The following is a 23,694-nucleotide window of genomic DNA, read 5'->3' as shown; positions in this document are numbered from 1 at the left end:
TGTGCAGCTCCGTGCCTGCCTTTGGGTCTGCCGGCAGTGCCAGAACAGACTTCTGGTTTCTGTGCACCTATCGAAGTCCCAGCATGGGAACATAGGAAACAGGAAAAATTCTTTTGATTCCCTTTTAGATTCCTGTGGGTGTATTCAGAGGGGTCGTTTCTGAACATCTCAGAAAAGAATCTGGGGGTGAAAGGTAGGAGTGGGAGATTTTTAAATGGCATTTAAATAACCAGGTTTCCTCCCCCTCATCTGACTGTTTTACAAATACTCCCTGCCAACTATAAGTAATAGTGTAAAGTGCAGATCAGCAAGAGTCCTGTGGAATGAGGAAGCAGGCTGTGGGCCCAGAATCAGAGATAAGAGGGATTGCATTGCTGTTCTCACCTCTGAAACACCCTTTCAGGATTGGGAGAATGGAAAAGCAGGAATCCAGGTTTTGCAAGTTCAAAGTGCTCACGGTATGGTCATATGGCAAAACCTTCCTAGCCACAGACTCCTTGTCCAGACAAGGCTCCTCATTCACTTCCCCTCTACTCTCAATCTCTTTATTTGAGATAATATTCTTTTGTGGTTAGCTCCAAAAGCTCAGAGGGTGAGGTAGCCTGTCCTGCCAGAACCATCACCCAGATAATATCTATGCCATCCCATCCTCTTCAGGACTGAAGCAGCAATGTGGAAGTGAGAGGGGCTGCATTGCAAGCTCTAGCAGAGCAATGGGAAAGAAACTTGGAAGTGGCCAGGACCTGGAACCTGGCAGAGCATTTGTGCCATGCTCTGCACTGCTAGCAATGGCAACTCCTTCAGCTGCTGAGTGCCCACTGGAGGCACAAAGCCCATTGCCAACAAGTACTTCTCAAAGTGAATCCCACAACGGGGATTCTCCACGGAAAGGATGATTAAGTCAGTAAGACCACTGAAGCAGAGGAATAAAGAGCTCAGGGACTACTAACTCTCTGGTCCACAACTTTGCTGCTAGGAATCTCACGTGGCTGTCCAGCCACAGAGGAGGAGGTGTCCCCAAAAAGAATAAAGGCTTCAGATAAGAGAAGACGCCTGGAAAATTAGCTGTTTCCCTGATAGACAAGTTAAGGAAGAGTGGATCACAGACACAGCCCAAATGAGATGGTTGAGATAGAGGAGAAGCGGGCAGACAGGTCCCTGACTCTTACTGCCAACTACTGGTCACAGGCTTCTGGAGACCGAAGCCAGCGCGGTGCCAGCCGGTATTACTTCTCACCCAGGCTGGCCTTCTCCACTACATCTGCCAGCTGCATCCACCACGTAGCTGGATTCTTAGTGGAAACGTGCTTGTCAAGGATGCCTTAAAAGATCACTGAGCACTCGCAGAATCAGAGCTGAGCCGATAGCTGAACTGCGAGTTATGACAAAGTCCCCTCAGTCAAGAGGGTGGAGAAGTGAAGGAGGACTGTCCTTGGGATGGAAAAGCCTCAGCACCTCTTCTGTACAAAACAGAAGTCCCTAGCAGGAATTGACTGCAGGAGGACATAGGAAACAGAGCAGAGATTTATACCTCCCTCACCTCTCTATTAAAAGTTACCATTCTCCCATGTTTCATAACTGCTGTGCAACTACCAAGATGGAAGGGAAAAAATCACTACACCTAAGAAAAGGGAGTAAGTGGTACAAGGAAGGGAAAAATGGAAGCCTAAAGAGGTGGAAGAAGAAACTTTAAAGCCCAGCTCCGTCTTCCAGGAGTAGGGTAGGTAAAAGACTCCGATAAAATGACTGTCCGCTTGCTCACAAGGGTTAACTCCTAGGAGGGCTTCCTGAGGAAACTGCGGGGGTGTTGCCAGAGGAGGGGAGAAACTTTCTGAGTTTGTGTTTAAACTTGTTATCTGCAAGGCCCGTATTTGAGGGAAACGGGGGCAGAATTCTCTTAGATCACTGGATATGCCGAGACATTTGTGCTTCAACTAGGAGGAGGTGAAGGGAGACGAGAACATACCTGGGAGAACCAGGCTCGTTCGCTGAGCCACCGAGATGCGGATGGAATTTGCCAGGCCGCGGTCCCCCAACACCCGGCTGCCCTTCCCTGACCCCCCAGTCCCTCGGGGGTGTCCCTGGAGCCCCAGAGGCGTGGGCCAGGTCCCGTCCCTGCCCCTCAGCGAGGTCGCTCTCGCTTCGCGCCCCAGCCCAGCCCTCCAGGCAGAGGGACCGGCGGCGGGTCCCACGCTTACCTTCTTTGCCGTGCGCCTCGGGAGGAAGGAGAGCCCAGAGGAGAAGGAGCCCGAGGGAGAGCTCCATCCCGCCGCTGCAGGTGCTCAGCCCCGGGCTGGCCGGAGAGGGGGCCCGGCTCGCAGCCCCCGCCGGCTCCGGCCTCGGTGCCCGGGCTGCTGCGGGCAGCGCATGGGCCTCTCCCGCAGCCTCCCGAGCGCGGCGCGCACGTTGCTCAAGCCTGGCCCACGGTGGTGATGAAAGATCAAGGCGAGTGGGTGGAGAAGCCTTACTGCCTTTACCTGTTCTAAGGGGCTGGTCACAGACTTCCCATCTGGCAGGCAAATAAACCCACCTTAAAGGCAGCCACCTCTTTTCCTGGGAGCCTCCCTCCACCTTTGCTCCACTCCCGTAAGAGGCTCCCGATTGCCACCTCCTGGGCAGCCCTCGACATCCTTCCGCCGGCCCCGGCAATGGCTTCAAACTGAAATTTTAGGAAGAAATTCTTCGGGGTGGTAAAGTACTGGGACAGGTCGCCCAGGGAGGATGCTGATATTCCATCCCTGGCGGTGTTCAAGGCCAGGTTGGATGGGGCCCAGCAGCAATTTGGTCCAGTGGAAGGTCTAGTTCCAGCCCCCATGGCAGGGCAGTTGGAAATAGGTGATCTTCCAGGTCTCTTCCAAGCCAAACCATTCTGTGATTCTGTGATTCTGTGATCTATGATAATGGGGCTAAAACCACGGAGCCGTCCTCACAGAATATGTTTAGGAAATCCATCTGTACACGGGGACAGCTGCCCGTTTCATTCACAGAGTGACAGCAATACCACTTTGTCTGGCAGAATTACTGTTTCTCATTTAGCGTGCTCCTCAGCACTGATGAGCAGTGTCTGCTTTTCAGCAAAAGAGAAATCATGGGAGAGGAAGCAAACTAGAAGGATTCTTTTTCTGTGTAGGAAGACCTCATGGGACTTTTAATTTTTTTTTCCTGAGGGACATAAATATGGAAGAACTTGCTTTTGTTCTGTCTCTTTTGGCATTCATCAAGGATGTTACTCCCACCCATACACAGCTATTACACCCCTCCCTGTAAAATACAGATGGTATTATTACACTTACACTTGCTGTACGGCTGCATTCCTCCTGCTCTCTTCCTCCTCCTCCCCAAGGAAAGCCAAAGAAAGGATCTTGTCAGGTTGCTTAGAGAGGCTGGGGGATCTCCATCCTTGGAGATGTTCCAGATTTGCCAGGACACAGTCATGAACAACATACCCACCTCTGGAGTCAGCCCTGCTCTGAGCAGCTTTTGGGACTGTGGACTCTCTGAGGCTCCTTGCATCTAATCTTTCAGTGATTTCTGTGGTTCTCAAACCATACGTCTTGAGACAGCAAGATATATCCCAAAATGTCTGAACAAGGCAAGAGAAATTTCAGAACAAATGGTTACAAAACTAAGCTTATAATTTTACGTAGCACATGAAGTAAAATATAGGTGTAAATAATTCAAATGTAAATGGCATTCAGAGTAGTTTACCTTAAATTTGTTACAGTTTAATCCTGTCTAAAGTTCTCTTTATCAATCCACAGTGCTAAGTCTCAAACTTTTATGCCTATGTTTCCCCTACAATTGAATGACTCCCACTGCAGGAGTCATGTAAGATTTTTTTCATCTACAACCCATACCTTGAGTTTATGCTGGGGGAATGTGTCCATTTACATCTTCATTTGGACATTTCTGCGCCTTCTTCAGTCTGTGATGTAGCAGTGGGGCAGACAGACCGAAGCTAAATTGTCTGTGATGGGATAACATAGACAAGGCCTAAATACATGTGAAATGGGGAAGAACCATTTACAGCTGGAGGATAAGGCTCTAGGGCAGGCCAGGAGCTCATGTCTTTCCTCAGGTAGAAAAAAAAAATCAGTGTTGAGGCCTGACATTTGGCTCCTCAGGTCTATCAGAGTTTGCCTCTGTAAAATCCCAGAAGTGACAAGTTCTGGAGTGAAAAGCCTTGGGAGGCTCTATCTCCATTTCACTGGTGTGCAGATACTCAGAACATTTGATCTAAGGAGCAGGCAGGAAGCTATTTACTAGGACTTACTGGAGAACATGGCCTAAAAAAAAATTACTTCATTTTTCTCCCCCTTGTAGTGTTGGGAGATGGGGATCAGCAATTGGGGTTTTCCAGATAATGGTGGTCAGAAATTGTATTTATTGCTTTTGTAGTTTTTCAGATTGGAGATCACCTAGTGTAGCTCACAGTCAGAATGTGTACAATGATAGTGAAACAGAATACAGTCTAATGTTACAGCAGGATCAGGATCTGAAGAAAATCTGTAAACAAGTGGGAGCACAAAGAAGTAAAAACACTAAATGTGTGGAACTTTGCTGATACCTGTAAAAGCTCTGCTAGATTGCTTTCCCATGTCCTCTGCACCAAAATGCAGATCCAAAGGGAAAAAGAGGGAATATACACAGAGGCTGTAGCCAGAAGAGTGAGTACAACATGTGCATTTTCATACTCAGTATTTCATTGACAGTGTTATTCTCTTTGTGCATCACAAGCTTGGGGTTTGTCTTTGGAAATTGTTGGGCAAAATTAATTCTCTGACTGTAAAAAAACACAAACAAAAACATGAACAACAAACAACTAAAACAAACAAATCCCAAACAAACAACAAATAGGCACAGCTGAAATAACTTAATTAAAAAATTCTTTTTATGTCTTGTTTACAATCATATTCTATGATTCTGATTTACATCTCCACAGCCTCTCACTCTCATGGCTTCTCAGTGAGCATCCCATCTCTGGCATGCATTTTGGTGTTAAGGAGGTAATTGTCTTTTCAGCTCACTCTCAGCATGTCTTTGGGCCGATTCTCATCCTCTCTTTCTTGGCCCTCTGAGTATTTCTGAATTGCATGGCACATTTTTTCCTTTCATTTCCCAGAATCTTGTTTTGAGTATCACTGTGATTAGGTATCCAGCTGGAAAACATCACCACACACACCTGGGCTTTCCTCCTACAGCTATGTGGGCTTGTGGTGAGGGAAGTGAGGAGGAAGGCTGTGCACCAGGTCTTGTTTTGATGTGCTGTTGGGAGAGTCAAAGGGCACTCCCAAGGCTGAGTTGGGACGTGCTTCTTTTGAACTGCAGTTCAGACAGAACTGTCTCATATGATTCTTACAAATTGTTTACTGTGTTTGCTGCTTCTCATATTTTAGAACGAGTTTCACCATTGTGCTGTTAAACATCCTTACAGATGATGAATGAAACAGAACCTAGAAAAAAATCTCTGGAGTTTCTCAGTTGATATCACTTCCCTAATTATCAAAGCATCCCTTTGGTACTGATAACTTGAATCTGTGCATCCTGAACTGGCTTTCAGTAAGGTATCATAGTAATATAGATGTATAGGTCTTCCAGGGGCCTCAAATCCACTTTGCAACAAGCCCCACTTCAGTCTGAAGGAGGAACTTGCTCTTGTTCTGTGGTCTCTGATTCACTCCTTTTATCCACTATCTCTACAACTCTTGGAGTAATCTATAACAGTTCTGAAGAGCCTAAGATATGTTCTGTTTCAATGTCTTATTCCCTATAGAAAGTTTGTGCTTTCTGTCCCTTATTCTCACCTGCATGACCACAGTTAAATATTCTACTGTTTTTGTTTATCTTAGAAGGTTTTCTGGCTCTACTCCACCAGCAATTATCTTAGAATATTTCAAACAGCTGATTTCAGACTGTTTTTCTGCAGAAAATTGACTCCTACCATGTAGTGGTTTAAGCTGTTAAAATAGTTTTGTATATGGACATTTTTCATTCAGAAACTCAGATTTTGTTTTAAACAGATATTTTAAACTTCTATGAAGGAGCACAAGTAGCTCTTCTGGAGCTGCGCAAAGCAGCCACCCCTGTGTTAGCGACCTGAGGACCTGACTGCACAAGTAGTCAAGCTGGTTATCTTTCTCTCTTGAGAAGGAAAACAAGGGCAAGGGAATGAATGAAGCTGATAGAGACAAGGCACAGATCTGAGTTTTCATACACAGAAGAAGCAGGGGACGCTCCCTTATTCTTCCTCACATATGCAAGATAAACACCCTTGGAGATGTACAAGCTTAGCTCGAAAGCCCTGAGCAACCTGACACAGTTTTGGTGTTAACCCTGCAGTGAGCAAGTATTTGGGCTAAAGACCTCCAGTCATCTCTCCCCACATCAATCTTTTGCTCATTCTGTTCATCACTGGTAGCAATCACATCTTCTTCCACCAGGACTGTAGACAGCTCCTTACTTGGGTTCCACTCAAAAGAGTAGGGTAGCTTCCCAGATATGTCTTCCACCTGACAGAGATGTCATACAGCACATGGACTAGAAGAAGTCCAGTATTCCTGAATAAAATTTCACTTACTTGATCATTAGCAACACACGAATAGGTGTTTCTCTACCTGCTGATGCCCTGGCTGGACACCAGATCAGGCAGGGAAGCATGTTTGCACTGCTGCCTGAACTGCAGGCTCGCTGGCTTTTGTCTCTGGATAAGCTTATCCTGCCATGGTCTGCCATGCTCTTATTTGCCTTGCAAAATAGGACTGAGTTAAATCATTACACCATCCTGCAAATGAGGGGGAGGACCTTTCTTTTCCGCAGAATTACCTGAGATAATTATCTTGCCGTGTTAGCCCAGCTCTGCTCCCCCTCGTGGTCCAGTGGCCGTGGAGCCCCGGAGGTCCCGGGGAGAGCAGCCTATGCTGAGGTGTGACATTTTGTATAGACCAGAGGAAACCAATGAAAACCAAGTCATAACAGAATCTGATTCACTCTCCTAATCATAAAACTTCCCCAAGTGGTACAAATCTGGGTCACAAGAATTAGTTACTTTCTATTATACTATTGTAGCACATTATATACTTAGAAATACAAAAAGTGCAGTTCTACACTTAACACTTCTCTTTGAGAGCACACTCTTCCTGGGCACCTTTAAAGATATTTATTCATCTTGGTGGCATTAAGATTTCATGGGAGGATTCAATTTGTCCTTGAGCATTACTAACACAATAGCATATGTGTGATAAACATAAAATCTGACCCAGATAAATTTGATTTCTAGTAGAGAAATGACTGATTACTTATTCCTAGTAGAGAAATGCTGATGATGTATTCCACTACATTATAGAAAAGATCATAATATTTTTAGTAGCTGAATCAAAGCTCAGAACATAGCAATAGTAACCTCTACAGGGCAAACACACACCTCTCTGTAATTTGTTCATATTTTCTAGCCGATTTTCTCCACTCTTGGATTAATTATGTTCAAGCATGGAAATATCTCACTAACACTGCAAAAGCTTTACTAAAATACAATTAAAAAGCCATACCACTAGTCACTTAGATAGTGTGATTTTAAATTTATTTTTTCTCCTCCTTCAGGTAAATGTGTGAGTTAAGCAATCTTTTATTTTCTGGGGGTTTGTAACAGATATTTTAAAGCTGTCTGTTTCTAACCTGTTTTTTTCAAGATATTTTTATGGTACTCTTCTTAACAAATTACAGATGTCTCCACAATGTAAACACAAGAAGCTTGCCCATATTTGTTGCTGTTGTAGCTTGATCCTGATGTTGAAGAGTTGCTGTCCAGTGCAGAAATGAAATAGTTTCCACTGGTCACTCTGCAGCATTCTCTTGCATTAGCAAGCAGCATTCTCCCTGAGAGGTTTCAAGGTGGACATCAGGAGAAGGTATTTGAAGCAGACACCTTGCAATTGGAAAGAGGGCATTGAATGTGTTAACATCTTCCCAACTCACTGCCAACTCTATTCTCAGTTCAGCCTCCCACTTGATTTTTTGAAACTTGAACTCATTAATTAAATCAAAACATGAAAACTGAAATGAATGCTGAGAGCAACTGTACAACAAAACCACAATGAAACACTACACGGATTTTAGGAGACCTGATTTTCAGCAGTGACTAGGCTAGAGGCCATATGCTGCTGAGCCATCAGGTCTTCCCTCAACTTTACATGCCAATTTGTAGAACCAGACAGTCTTACATCTTTACATACCAATTTGTAAAACCAGACTGTCTCATATTCTTGCACTTATGCAGGTAAAGCTAAAGGTACACACTTGGGTGGGTATCGACCTTCCCATTCTCACTTTTTCCCGGACTTGCTTGGAAGACAGATGAGCACAATAGGATCTTTAGAGCCAAGAGCTTTAGGTTAGGGATACAGCGCTGGAATTATTAATAACACCTTCAGTCAGCTTTTTGATGTGGAGGTGCTTGTAGGGCAAGGTGAAACTAATTCTGAAACCAACCAGCTGGCAGGAGCTTCACCTCATTCTTCAGCTCCACTTTGGCCTCCTGATTAGTTTTTGTCCTATGTTCCTGGTTGCTTCCTGAAACAATCCATTAAAGGAAACTTAAGGCCTGCACAACAGCCAAGTTGATAAATAAAAAGCTTGTAGAAATGTTTAATTCTGTGGAGAAATGGCAGATTATTTAAGTATATTTTTTTCCCATTAGCTTGTTTGCGGGGGTGTGGACTATATTTGTTTTATATCATATCGGAACCTATCAGATTTTATATGCTGAATACATAATTTCCTATAATAGTAAAAAACAATCTCATGAAGGACTCATCTCTCTTCTTTTGTCAATCTTCTATCTATAAATATCTGCAAGAGAAACTCCTAAAGCATTCTAGACTTTATAATAGTAAAATATGTAAATAATAAAGTAATAACATTAAATATTGCTCCTTTGGCATATTCATAATAAACATCAAAAACAGAAGCATTTTTTTAATGAAGAAAATCTTAGACAACTTTTCACCCTCATGATATTAACATCTATTTTCTACATTTACTACTAAGCCCACATCCATTTCATTTTACAACTCCATTATTGTAAATAGCTGCATTAATTTCACCTTCCTGCTTCAGATCAAAGGATTAAAAAAAAATCTCTTTGGGTAAATACAGGATTATTTGCAGGTTTTCTAAACTTTTAAGGAATGTGAAGAAAGAAAGGCTGGTGGACTCACTTTCCATGTAAGCCAAAACAGACAAAATGTGATAACATGACTTTGTAAAGGGAAGACAAATACACTGAAATTTCTTCCTAGCTCTTAAAACTGGACTTTTGACAATTTTTCAACTTTCCTTACCCATAATAAAAACAAATCCCTCCTTACCATAACAGAAACCAATCCCCTAAATAAACTTTCTGTATTTATACTCCTAGGAAAATAAGGATTTTCTTTTAATGCAAGTGCATTTATTTATTTTAGGAGATTGATTATTTGTAGGAATAACTTTTAGGAAATGCCTTACCTGGATTGCCAGCAAAGCATAATAATGTGCAAAAAAACCCAAAACAAAATAAAACAACCAAACAAAAACAAACAAAACAAAAACAAACAAACACCAAAGCATTTTTCTCTGGTTTCTCTCTATACTGAAAGGGAGGTTTCACTTGTATCCTCACAGTATCACTGGTACTGGTAGCAGCTCTCAAGGAACCACCTTGAAGTATATTCGTGAGTGGAGGAAACTTTCAGTAGCATATACCATTCAAGGTGCTGGACCTTTAGTATCCTGAATACTGCCCAAAGTCTGGGCCATCATCCTCCAAATTCTCTTCATTTTTGAGAATGCAGACAGCTGATCACTGATGTGATCTTACAGGTTGAACTCTTACAGGCTGGGCCCTGGTGTTCCACCATTGATAACATCTCTGTTCTCACACAGTGTTTGCTCAGGGCTGCCTTTACGAAATTAATTGCAAGGGTGAATACTCTGTTTTCATGGCTGTGTAAACCATGAAGTGGTTCTTAGTGATGTCCTAATTGGTTTCACTGGAAAATTTCATGACATCTATGCTTGCCAGATCTCAGGTCTCTGCAAATTTGCGAATGCAAGCATTCCTCTTCCAAGAAAGGACAAGATCATTTGTGAAATGCAGGTACCCAGCTGTACTCATTCACTGGGGAGTCTTGAATCCCTACCCAACCCAAAAAACTACAACACCCATGGAAAGATCTTTTCCATACCCATCTTTGGTTGGAGGTGGAACGTGCGTTTGTCAAAATCTGCACTGCCTGACTGGATCCTGCTATTCCCTATGAAGTTCTGAAACTTAGAAGTGACCTTTTTAAAATTATTCTTCCGTGCTCATGCCTACATCAGGGATGGTGCTGCCTTACTTTGCTTGAGCACACTCCAGCATTTAGCACACAGTGTGCTGAGTCAACAGGTCTGAAACAGCCACTTGTTGAGTGGAGAAGGGACCTCAGGCAGGTCCAGTCAATTAAAAGGTAACATTTTAGAAAGGAAGTGGGTTTGATATCTCTGATTCATTGCTGCAGCTCTTACCTCATAAGCTACCCCTTTTCCCACTCTTACCCTTGAGTTCTCTCTACAGATCTATACAGTGCTCAACACAGCTGACATAGGGGAAAGGGTGCTGTGAATGGGTGTGGGAATACTGATGGGGCTAGTCTTGGGCTAGTGGATGTGGGAATACTGGTTAGGATGGTCTTGGGCTTTGGGATATCTCCTCACTCTGTTCATCTTCACAAATACTGGGTCTTCTCAGAAAGCCTCCACTGATTGTTATACTTGCCACACGTATCTCAGAATGAAAGAGCTGGGAGTCTAACATGGCTGCTGCTTTGGTCATGTCATCCCTTCCAGAGGCATCATCTGTATCCTTGGAGTGAGGAAAGGTCTGCCCAGGTGCCTCTGTTCTGCAGTGGTTCGCGAGGAAGTGATTCCTAATTCAGGGAACAGCCCTGCTATCGTCCCCCAGCAGGTAACAGTTATCTCTCTGCTGTCATATGCCCACAGCTGCCAGAAATATGTGAGGGCCTCTACCAAGGCTTTGAACAGTATTATAAACCTCAGTGTCTTTCTGTCTGTCAGTTTTATTGCCAGGCATTTGGACATATCCATACCTCCTGGAAGGCAGGTTAGAAACCTCTGATGCAAAGTCCTGCTAATCTCAAGAAGACCCTCTGGCCACCTCAAGTCCAGCCAACTGCTTGCAGCAGGATTAACTTCAAAGCTTGATTTGACTTGACAGGATTCAGAATTGATGCTTCCTATTTTTCCTGTGCTCATTACAGATACTTAATAGCATTTGATTCGAAGTACTTCTCTAATATGATTCTGAAGTACTTCTCTATTAGTACATAGTGTTCTCTATTGAGACCCTCCCCTTCTCACTTTTGGAAGAGCTGGCAGGTGATTAAAATGTTCACTGCAACTTTGATCATTTTAAATAATGCAGCTAAGTGTTTGCCCACAGAGTAATTAGGTATTCATTGACTTGAGAGCCAATATTCTGTGTTAATATTTTAGGTAGGCTAGACTCTGAACTTGAAGACAGCTTTTAATGTCAGTTTTAAATTCCACATTTCTCTTTTGTCAGAAGGCTTCAAGTTAACTTCCTTAGTTACAGTGCCGATTTCTTACATTTGTCAAATCCATTTACCATAATTTTTAATGATTGTAGCACAGAGAAAGGAAACACCACTCTGCTCTCTCAATCTGCCCAGAGAGAGGGCTGAGGGCAGTTGAAATTCCTTTGGATTAGACAGAGGAACAGAAGCAAACATTTTAATTTTTTCTCACGTATTTTCTATGTAAGAGGTGGGTTCTGAATCATGGGGTCTCTATGGCCCTTAAAGAGACATGGAGGAGGGAAATATTACATAAAATGAGTTGGTTCTTTACCCCCCTCTTCCTGGCCAAAATTGATCTTCCCTAATTTGTCTGAATCACCCCATTCCTCCTACACATAGGAAACTCATAAAATAGCACCGCTTTGCACCTTTCAGACTCCTATGTCTGCTGCAGTCCAGCCTGTGCTGTAGCTCTCACTGGTTTTGCTGAAGAAATTGCTGTGGCAATACTGTGGCAGCAGTATTATTACTTTTAAAATTACAGATCTCAACACTCCCCAGGCATTCATATTTATATGATGCAGTCTTTGCTGGTAAAAGTCACATGATAAAACAAGTATCTTAGCCTTTGTGTTGCCATAGGAACAATCCAAACCTAAAGCATTTCCCTATAAAAGGAAATATGTTTTGCTTCCTGTAAAACAGGCATAGCAAAGTCATACTCTTGTTAGATAATTGGAATTTTAACTTTCAATATGTAGAATAATTCAAGGTTAGATGAGTCTGCACTAACAATCTTTCCATTTGTCATGGAATGCCAGAGTGCAGCCTTCTACCAAATTTGGAGAAAACCAAATTTGCTAAACCACAGCTAATTTACCCTACTTTCTAGCCATGGACTTTCTTCTTCTAACCTTCCTTTAAGCCTCTACAGATTTATTGTGCTGCTAAACTTACCAGTTTAAAATTTGTACTGACTACCCAATTTCTATTGTCATCTTGATATAAAAATAACAAAACCAATACTTTAATATTGGTTTATCAGCTTTGACATTTTTTGTGATGGTCTTCTGATTGTACTGGGATTTCTATGAATGTAAGTCTGAATATGTATGTGATCAGAAAAGTGACCAGTGTCGCTGAATATGTATGTGATCAGAAGAAACCAGTGATTGATCAAAGCTCTTCATCTTCACAACTCACTAAAGCATTTTCCTGTAGATCAAGGGTTATGTTGGGGATTCTTTTTTTTGAGCAGAGGTATCTTTTTCTTATAAATATAGTGATGCATGTAGAATTCTGCCTGGATATTTGCCTTTGTGAAGTCTATGGTGATCTGGTTATGGGGCAGTTTTCCAACAAGCATGTGTTTGTTCTACTAAAATTTACCACATACACACATCACAACTGCAATAGTATCCCAGTTCACCTGAGCTATTTTCTTCCTCCTCAGCATTTTCCTGAGGATCCCTCTGATCTCCTTGTTCCTCAGGCTGTAAATGAGGGGATACATTAAAGGAGTAATGTTGGTGTAGACCAGAGACACCACCTTGTCCCGAGTGGGTGAGTAACTGGACTTAGGGCGAATGTAGATGAAGGTGGCACAGCCGTAGTGCAGTAAGGTGATGGCCAGGTGTGAAATGCAGGTGGAAAAGGCCTTGCCCCTTCCCACAGCGGAGGTGACACCTAACAAAGCTACCACAATGCACAGGTACGAGGCCAGGATTAGGAGCAATGGGAGCAGCAGCAGGAGCACGCAGGCCGCCAGCAGGAGCAGCTCGGCGGCATAGCCCTGAGCACAGGCCAGGCGCAGCACAGCAGGCACGTCGCAGAAGAAGTGGTCGATGCAGCAGGACTGGCAGAAGGGCAGGCGGAACACGGCCACCGTCAAGCCCAGGGCAGCGGCGAAGGCTGCCAGGGGGCAGGTGAGGGCCAGCCGCAGGCACAGCCCCTCGCCCATCACGGCCGCGTAGCGCAGGGGCTGGCAGATGGCCACGTAGCGGTCGTAGGCCATGGCTGCCAGCAGGAAGCACTCGGTGCCCCCGAGGGCAACAAAGAGGAGCATCTGTGTGGCACAGCCCAGCGCCGAGATGGCGCTGCCGCCCGCCGCTGCCAGGCCGAGCAGCGCCTTGGGGACAATGACTAAAGTGTAGCAGAGCTCGATGGCAGAGAGTTGGCAGAGGAAGAAAAGCATGGGGGGACGTGAGGGCTCCATCACCACCGCCACGAAGACCATCATATTCCCAGCCAATGTGACCAAATGAACAATGAGAAAGATAAAGAAGAGCAGGACTCGCAGATGGAGCAGCTCGGAGAAGCCGAGCAGGAGAAACTCAATGGTTGCACCAGTGCTCGCATTGTCCCTCTGCATGCAGCCTTCACATGGCATCTACAGGAGAGAAACAGAAGGGAAACTGCTGAATTCGATGCCTGGCAGTAAATTCCAAACAGGAAATAATGCTGCATTACAGTAGAACCAGTGTAGTAAAGCGTATTGGCTAGAGAGGAAGGGGATTTCATTGAAAAAAAAACTAAACTTCAAACCTAATTTCCCTCAGCCACATTCAGCACAATCCCAGACCCATATTCTCACAACCACCAAAGTTCTTGTGCCCAAACAATCTGCCTAGGATTCTTTGTCACGACATTGGTAACAAAGACTGTTGATCATTGGGTCTTCATCACTTATTCTGAGTTGTTCTTATGTTTATGACCATGTGCAGGTTTTGAAAATTCATTAAGTACCCTTTAGGAGTCAACACTGATTAGTCTGACTGAGCTGTCCTGCTTTTGAGAGTCTTCATTGGACTCTCCCTCCTGATCTGAGTGTCCTAAGAAGCTGCAGACAGAGGTGTTTGGGTCTTAACAACCCTCAGCTCCTGGGTCTCACAGATGCTGCTGCTTTTTCTTGTGCTTCTACTCCCAGGCAGATCTGTTAATTCTCTATTCACAGCACTTCTGCAGTCCTCTGCATCTGTGTCAGAGATATGCAAGGACAATCAGACAGTGAGCTGGAGCTTCTCTGCTACAGCCTGACTCCCATTAGTGGAAATTTGAGGTGCTCTCTGGCTGGCTTTTCCCTTCTCCACAGTGGGTCTGCCATAGGGTTCATACAGAAAGAGGGTTTCAGTGATTAGACATGAGAATTCCGAAGTGGGGGCTGACAATTTGGCTGCTTACATCTTTATGTCTGGCTCGGCCCTATGGCATCAGAGTTAAAGTACATAAACTTCCACTCTCAAAACCAAAAATGTCCATGGCAACATACATACTCTATAACAGTTTTTTAAGGAAAACACAATGTTATATCCTGGACTTGGAGACTGAGATCTTGCTTTTCACAGGAAGAACACACATTTCCTAGGAATGTGGAGAGATACAAAGTTATTTAAGCTGAAATAAGAAAGATTGTAGAGAGACATACAAAAATAAATTATATATACTGGTCATGGTTGAACAGAATTCATTGCTACATGTTCATCAATGAATACAGTATTAGCTACAAGGAATAATTCCAACTCTTTCTACACTTTGCCGTAAAACAGAAATAATATCAGAGATTCCTTGAAGACTTCTGCGTATATAAAAATCCCAGCAATATTTAAGTTTGAAACAAACAGGAAAATTACTTTAAATGTCATCAAAGTCTAATAGAAGGAATGTGAAATTGGTGGAAAAGCTATTAGTGGAGATTGGGATTTTCCTGTAAAAAGATGTTTCAAAAAAACTCCAGAAAAAATAATCAATACGGTTGAGGAGATGAATCTGCTTAAAGCCTACAGACCTTTGCCTTATTTTGTTTTGCCCCAAGGTTTCCTTGTGATTAGTATCTCAGCAGCATTCAAAACATCTGGGGACTCAGGTAAATATGAAAATACCCACAATTATATTACCTCAGGTGCAAAACTAGGAATTTAGTCAGTTTGCTTCATAGTATAAGTCAGCAAAATTAACAAGCTAGGAAGAAACTACCATAAACTCCAAGACCAAAAAATAATGGACAACCAGTGAAGACCAGGAAGGAGCTTTTTAGAGAACATAGAGACACCAGTGATCCTGCAAAACCAAGTAAAAAATGCTACTGCTAGACAGTTTCCAGCAGTTATAAAGCCATGGTTAACTCCTACATCCATGCTTTGCTGCTGCAAGACCTCCCCAAAAGCACTTCTAAGCAGTCTGGCTGTAAATCTTTTTTGACACTCTATGCAAGTAAAAGGTCTTCACTGAAAACAGGAGTAATGGGTTCGTACATGGCTGTGGACTAAGGACCAGCTGGGGCTGCCCTCACTCCAAGTATTGAGACTTTAAGAGGATTCTGCTAAAAACAACAGGGCTAAGAAGTGGGGAAGAAACAGGAGTTTCCCTTCATTTCATTTGAAGCTGTTTGCTTCAGTAACAACATACCTTCTCTGAGTTAAAAGGTAAGAAAATAGAGACTTCTTTCTCTTGATGATGTCTGCTGTTCAGTCTGGGCTGAGATTCTGTTTCTTGCCCAGTCTAGGCTCCCTCTGACTGTGGGTGTCCTAGAGCCAGTATTTTCTTTCAGCATCTCATAGGCATCCTCTCTTCTCCTCTGCAGGACCCAGCTCCTTATATACCATATGACACAGAAGTCTGTCCTTTTCCCTGCTGCCTCACCCCTGCACCAAGGACAGGCAGTTCCATTCCTCCCAAGAAAGGGGGGGTTGCAGGTATTCTGTAAATCAAGAAATAGGATGTAATTGCATCTTCAGACGATGGCAGAGTTGCAGCACCCTCCTCTCTTGTTCTCTTCACTGAAGCAAATAAAAATAGCTGATTATTGATGGGGCTGCTTTGTATCTGGCATGGCAACATTTTAAGTTTAAGTTAACATTTAAACAAAATTAATTGCTGCTCTTATTTAAAAATAAATCTGTGCGTCTTTAAGTAATTTTAAAACAAACTAACACTTAGAGGCAAAGATAAACAGATATTAAGACTTTAAACACACCTGTGTGTAGAGTTTTCACCATTTCAGGTGACCCATTTTTCCTTACTGTCTCAGATGAAATCACCATTCAGCAATTGATAGGAGTGAGATTATTTCAGCCCTATTTATTTTTATTGTCATTGTTATATTCATTCCTGGCTGTTTACTCTGAAATAATTAAAGAGATCTGTAGCCTTATGTGAGTGGAAAAGAGAAGCAAAGTCAAGATTTTTGACTGCTAAAATGGATCTGCTTAGCAGAAACATGTAAATATGGTACCTCAGGATTTTTCACAGGACTTGGTTTAGAAGGAATCCTTTCAAAATGTTCTTCTCTCACATTTTGTCTATGTGGTATAGTCATTTTGGAACAAAACTGCCTCATGCATTGGTCCAGTTTGGGACTAATTGTGTTGGGAAAAGAACTTGGGCTTCAAGTGGACAGCAAGAAACAGGAGCTAGGAAGGGGCAAGAAAGACCAAACACTTACTGCAATAGTATGTGTCCAGCAGGTGAAGGAAAGTGATTATTCCCCTTTATCTGTCAACGTGTAGCCACATCTGGAACACTGCTGAAGTTGTATTTAGGTATTTTTATTCTATTTTAAACCTGTCATTTAACTCTTGGAATTACAGCTATGACAGTGGAGTCCATCCTCTTTAGTTTCTCAAGTCACTTCCTTAACTTTCAAAAGTTTTTTTTAAATTTCAACTGTTTTCCTTACACTTCTTACTGTTTAAGGTTCTGCAAATAATTCAGGGCACAGAATGTTTTTAGAGCATTTACAAAACTGAATTCTGAATTTGTCTTGAATTCTAGGTAGTTGTATAATGCTGAACAAAACAGCAACCCTGAAGCCTCTCGGTGACACGTTGTCTCTGCAGTTATAACAGGGAGCAAAACTGAGGTGCTGCTTATTTTCTAACTACACCTAACAAGTTGGGCAGATTATAAATGGAAGCAAATCTTTACAGTGAAGTCTATTTTAGTCAAATGCTTTGCAGAGTAAGACTGCTCCCTCTAGTAAACTCTCTCAGAATTTCAGGACACCAGCTGATTAACTCATGCAGAGTTTATCTTTGTGTTACAAAATAAAATTCAGGGGCTCTGGTGCTATTTCTTACTTTGTGCTCTTCTCTTACCTGCAAGGGAGTATCTGCTGCTTCAGTCACAGTGCAAAAAAAATTATCAGGAACTACTTTGACAAGTCTATTCCAGCTTTCTCATCTTCAGACTGTCCTTTCCTCCTGCTGGGCTGGAGGTGAACTGAGGTGAGTCAGCACGTACCAAGTTACCAATACCACACAGTCAGCAGTTATATGCACTAATTTTTTTTACCATAGTGCCCAGCCTCACACTGAAATAAATCAGGCAAATTACTGTTTCAGTCTGTGTGTGTGCAGATAAGCCGTCATTTATTAACATGCAACTTACACCTCCCCGCAACGTTTCAACACACTCCCACACGTTACCTGCAAAACACGGCTCCCCAAGAGGGGAGTGCTAGCTGGAGTGAGCTGTGCAGCCCAGTGCCAGAACACACAGCAACCAGACAAACAACAAGCAGCAGAGGATGAGAATATGCATGTCAAAGCGACTCCGTACTTCCTCCTCTAGCCCACACCTTTCAGGTTCCCAGCACTTCCATTGCATCAGCTTACAGCCAAATTCATAACAGATTATTAAAAGCTACACGTTGGCATTAGTGTTTGCATGTCTTGAGTCTGCAGCATGTTACAGAGCTGTACATTCTGCCTTGCTGCAGAGTTCAGCCGTGCTCTCCTCCCCCACACTCTTAACTGTGATTTTTTTTTCAGTATATGCCTGCAAGGCTTTGGGACTGGCCTGCCTTAGCCCGAATTTGTATAAGAGTCTCCTGGAATCCAGCTACGGTTAATGAATCACATCATATCAGCTTCTATCAGCAGTTGCAACATACTTCAGAGGATATTCCCCTTGGTCTTCAGAAGAAGGGCCAGTGCTGGGCTTGCCTATCCCCACCTGTGGATCACCAGACTTCTCCAAAGAAGGCAAGAGAAGCTCAGTGTAATGTGCAGCAATCTGGGCAAAATGGAAGCAACTGAGAGAGGTACCAGGAAACCTGGTGGAGAGGGACAGCCAGCCCCAGCAATAGCCAGGGAAATGGTGCTCTCAGCCCAGAGGACACAAAGCTCTTCAGCAGGCTGAAAGCAATGTTCAAGCAACACGAATTACCTAGCCAGTGGTAAAAGAGAATAAAGAGGATAAGAAAGATTACATCTTCTTTGCATGCAAAAGCACGCTGATATTGATCCTCAGGGTGTATCTCAGTGCTGTAGAAAGCAAAGATTTTGGCTGTTGTAGCTGCACTGATGTTCTGCTGCAGGTATGTTCAGTAGCAGAAGCTACTGTGTTACTCAGAAACGTCAGGGTGACTTATCTGATTAGAGAACTTAAGACAGTTTTAAGGTAGATTGCTTGAATTGGTTTTGGTGGTTGATGAAATGTAAGATTCACTCAAATGAAAATGTTAAGAGTGGCAATATAAAAATAAATGTTAATATCCTTTGAGAAAGTACGTTTTTGACTCCAGTATGGCTGATTATGATCATAACCTAGCAGGACCAAGGGCTGAAAATTACAGCACCTTGACAGAGACTTTATAACAGGTATGGGATCCCTATCCTGTAGTAGACAGGAGTCAAGAAATGTCTCCCACAGAGGCAAGACACTGAAAAAAATGGGCATGGCCTTTAGGAGGAGCAGTGTATCCTTATTCCCACAATGTTCAGAGCTTTCTGGAAACCGGGAACTGAAACTGGCTGGGGTGGTAACAGCAGGATGGCTGGCATCAGTTTGCCCCGGTGAGAAAAATCATCACACTGCTCTCCTTGAGTTTCTGTTGTTTGGCTTGATAAACCATGCCTGGGAACTCAGTCTGGGAAAGATGCTGAACCATAAACCAACCAAAACAGAGTTTTGCAAAAAAAGGGCAGGCAACCTGGCAGCTAACTACTCCTCATGATTTGTTAAGGGTGGGGCATTTCTTTCACGTCATTGTACTTACTCATAGTCTAACCAACCCAAAGGCATTTTCCTGTGTCTCTGCTAAAAAAAAAAGGTTGTATGGATCAGTTTATAGCATCATAAACATGCAAGCTTTTCCCACTTGGAATAAAATGGAGTTACTAGAAGAAAACTCAGAACTAGAGAGAGAAAGGGCAAATCTAAAACAGGAATTCATGAATAAAAGGATGAAAATATTGAGTCTGAGAAGAGCAAGTGAAAATGGAAAAGACAGACAAACTGAAAATGAGGGCTACAGGCCCTGGAAAAGATGAACTAGAACTCTAGTAGTTAAGACAAGAAGGAAGATGAGGGTAGCAGGAAAGACTGCTATTCTGAAGACAGGTCTAAGTTTTCTTCTTGTATCTGAAGTTATTTTCAGATTCATTTGGACAACTTTGTGGGTGTCTCTGTGGATCCAATTAAAAGTTTGGGTTTTAACTACCTTCAGCCTGAAGGGCTCATCTGGAAAGAAACAGAATAGCTGCAACTCTCATGGTCTCTGAAGGAGGTGAGGAGTGTTCAGCCCCCTTCTTGGGGCAGGGATTACAGCACTCTGGGGCCTTGCTGAGGATCACTGGTGTTGACTTCCAAAAATCATGTATTTATTGTTCCCTCTGCAATGGTAAATGAGGCATTGTCTCACCTGAGCTCTTCCTTGGGGTGGCAGTGACTGACACACTCCACCTGGGGACATAATTTGGTTTTGCTTAATTTGTTCTGATGTAACTACAGCCATTGGGAGAAAAGCCAGAAAAACTCATTGTCTAATGATGATTTCCACAGGAGACACCATCCCAAGCTGATACTCCACACACTTCATTCCCAATGTACTCAGCTACTACTCATTTCATCCTCCTCCTCCCATCTCCTGTTTGGTCATCTAGAGAAACATTTTTCATCTGTGTCACTTAGAAGCCCAAAGCTCATTTTCAGAATAGTGAGGTAAATAACTATTAGGCCAACATGCTTTTCTGAAGAAGCTTATTTCAGAAAATAAACTCTGGAAACCAGCATCCCAGACTGAATATACAAACTCCAGATGAAATGTTTAGATGGAGCTTGTTTAGACAGAAGAACTGTGGTAGGCAGTCAGTGTGTGTCATCAGAGACTGCAGATGGGATGTAGGATATAGTCTAGCACTGAACTCTCAAGTTTGTTCCAAGTTGTGTTTCAATAAAGTGACCTGGAGGTGAAAGAAAAGAGCAATCTGTCCCTAATTGTGGAAATAACCTATGTTTTAGAAAACATATACGGCAGCTTGCTGGACTGGATGGCAGGGGAGCAGGTGCTCAGTCAAAGAGCCATCCACCTGTTGCCTTCAGCATTCTATAGCACCATTTCCACTTACTGTCTCACACAATGATGTACATATTATCTACTTCTATTATTTTTTTCTTGTGTTCACAACATCTCTAAATTCTTACATAACATAAGAGCAAACGCTGAAACAACTCAGTGAGAATTCAGCAAATTATTCTTGGTACAAAGCCCAGCATTGCATCACCACTGCAGAATACAGGATGAGATGCAGTAAAGAGTTGCTAGTCCAGATGTCCATGAGCACAAAATTATAGGAAATAGTTTCAAGACAAGTGGATGCAAGAGAGAAAGATTTTTAATAGCTTTTCTGCATGAGGACTTCCTAGAGATAGAGGAGAGACTTACCAGCCTGCAAGGATCCTGTCTATAGATATGTCATATATTTAATTTTTTCATTGTGCTTCTTGGGTGACCAAAGCCCTTATCTGAAAGGAGACATCACATGGCACAACAGAATCATGAGCTGCTTGGAGGAACAGGAGAAAGAAGAGGACAGTAGGTTGCAAAGGACAAAAAGCTTTGGCCCTTATCCAGTTCTGTGAGTCCCAGTGAAGATGTAGCAGTAACAGAGGACTCATGCTTGGCTGAGCTCTCTGGAAATCCCAGGAGTTGCACTTGATCCTTGTGGGGTCCCTTCCAACTCAGGATATTCCATTCTCTTCTCTTCTCTTCTCTTCTCTTCTCTTCTCTTCTCTTCTCTTCTCTTCTCTTCTCTTCTCTTCTCTTCTCTTCTCTTCTCTTCTCTTCTCTTCTCTTCTCTTCTCTTCTCTTCTCTTCTCTTCTCTTCTCTTCTCTTCTCTTCTCTTCTCTTCTCTTCTCTTCTCTTCTCTTCTCTTCTCGTGTGGCACCTTGCATTTTATTGCTGGCAAATGCCCTTCAGCTGTCAGAGTCCTGCACCCTGCCCTGCGCTGGGGAACTGTAGGCCCACCTAGAGTTATCAAGAGACCACACTCATATTTACATGTTGGTTGATCAGTACAACAGATCTAGGTCTTGGATGGCTGATCTAAAGCCTGATACCTCTGGTGCCCCTAATGACTTCCAATCTCTTGGATCTATTTGGTGCAAAGGCTTTTATTCTGAAATAAGCTGCTTGTTAGAGCACATGCTAACTGATCTGCATATTTATGACTTTTCCTTTATATTCAGACACTAAGAGCTTCCTCTATATTCAGTTTTAGCAACTTTCTTTTATTAGCAAAACCTAATTTTCCCTGATTAGGGAACACAGGCTGAAGACCCTGTGACAGCCTGAATAACAAACCAAGCTAAGCACTCAGCAGTTCTTTCAGGCTGATGAGTGGGAAATGTAATAAAATTGCATTTACAGCTACTGACCATTACTGTTGGTTTAATGGAGCTGTAATAAATCTCTGCTATTTAGGACTGGAAGTAGAGGGTCAAAGGGAAACAGGACAGAAAGGAGGAAAAACAAGATCAATACATCAAGAGAATGTTGGAAATAGTCTCTTAGCACAGCATATGATAGCTTCACAGAGGCTATTAGATGCAACTTCACAGAGGTTACATCTTCAGAGTACCAGAGCAGACAGTTAAAATGGGCTTCAGATACAAAAATTCATCAATGTATTAAATGCCAGCTGAAAATATCCTATGAAACTCTTAAATATTTGCATGTTCTTAAAAACTGATTTAATTTGTTCTAGGCTTTGATGGGAAGAGGAGCCTTTTGCTGCCAAAAAATTTGGAGCAGTATTAATGTTGCATAAGTCAGGTCACTGAGATAGGAATCTTGTTATGTATTTCTCAACACTACCACTGGACACAAAGAACAACTTAATTGAAATTAAGTAATGCATATTGTTGTGCCTAAGAATAAAACTTTTTTTCAAGATGCTGCAAACTAAAGTTTACCCAGCTTTTACCCAAGATGAAGAAAAAATATCCATATTTTCTCAAATCACTACTATGGCTTGGAGAAACCACAAATCTCATTTTGGAAGCTCTACAACTATTCCCAGAAGCACAGTTGCTTTCTCAGACAACAACCTTCCTACAGATTTTTCTTTTCAGATGTTCATATTAGACTTACTAATATCCACTTTGTGCACAAAAAAAATGAGGACTGTGGAGCAATGGAAATGCCTGTATGACAGGTGGAATGCAAGATGGAAAATATAGCTCTGCTTGTCAATTAGTTGCACATGCCAGGAAAGTAAAAAGGGCACAAGGCCACCCTGAAAAGAGTGAAGTCACTGGCAATAAAGATTTTTCATAGTCCCACAACACTAGGACCTAGTCAAAAGTGGGAGCAGACCAAGCCTGCTACATGTCTCATGGAGTATTTCTTTAGAGGAGAAAAATTGTGGAAAAAAAGCATGAATTTTGACAAACTTGTTGCAGTGGAAGGTCAATAGTCTGGACAGTGTGCTGACATCCAGGCAAATAAGTAGGCTAAAACCACTTTCCACTACACTGAGGAAGAAAACAAAAGCCTGAAAATTCACATAATAAGACAAAATCATAAATATTTCCCTATGGTCTGTTGCCCTGATTTTTAAAAATGTTAAGTTTTCTTTTATAATTCTTTTGAAAGTTTTAAAGTTCTCATAAAACTTTTTTAGCCTTCTAATGTTTAAATATTTGAGACTCAGAGTTCCCACACAATTGCATGTATAAATAGAATAGTTTACATATTTCTCTGTGAGTGGAGAGAAATGATTGAATGATCTTTGGACCAGTGTGGTTGGAGGGGTGGTAATTCCATCCTCCAAGCCATAGTCACCTTTAGAATTCTATTAGTACCAGATGTTCGAATAAAACTGGGTCTTTTTCTCTTTT

The 23,694-nt window shown here is 42.6% G+C and overlaps 2 protein-coding genes and 1 long non-coding RNA gene across 3 annotated transcripts in view; 1 reads left to right on the top strand and 2 right to left on the bottom strand.

Annotated features, from left to right (window-relative positions):
* Window positions 1-2,539, bottom strand: part of EPHA1 (EPH receptor A1) — a 38,680-nt gene extending 36,141 nt beyond the window's left edge. The window contains exon 1 of the mRNA XM_030267537.4: window positions 2,199-2,539. Coding sequence (XP_030123397.3) covers window positions 2,199-2,265 — 67 coding nt within the window. The 5' untranslated portion in view covers window positions 2,266-2,539. The remainder of the gene's footprint in view (window positions 1-2,198) is intronic.
* On the top strand, window positions 1,373-19,080 carry LOC140683533 (uncharacterized). Its single transcript, XR_012054709.1, has 2 exons — window positions 1,373-1,720; window positions 18,341-19,080. It is a non-coding gene; the product is annotated as an uncharacterized lncRNA (long non-coding RNA).
* On the bottom strand, window positions 12,815-14,121 carry LOC100228855 (olfactory receptor 10AC1-like). The gene has a single exon (XM_002192283.5). The coding sequence runs from the start codon at window positions 13,960-13,962 to the stop codon at window positions 12,952-12,954; it is 1,011 nt and encodes a 336-aa protein (XP_002192319.5). The 5' UTR covers window positions 13,963-14,121; the 3' UTR covers window positions 12,815-12,951.
* Window positions 19,081-23,694: the final 4,614 nt, after the last annotated feature.

This window comes from Taeniopygia guttata, chromosome 1 (assembly GCF_048771995.1).
Source record: "Taeniopygia guttata chromosome 1, bTaeGut7.mat, whole genome shotgun sequence".
NCBI classification, from domain to species: Eukaryota; Metazoa; Chordata; class Aves; order Passeriformes; family Estrildidae; genus Taeniopygia; species Taeniopygia guttata.
This window is presented reverse-complemented; position numbering and strand designations above follow the sequence as displayed.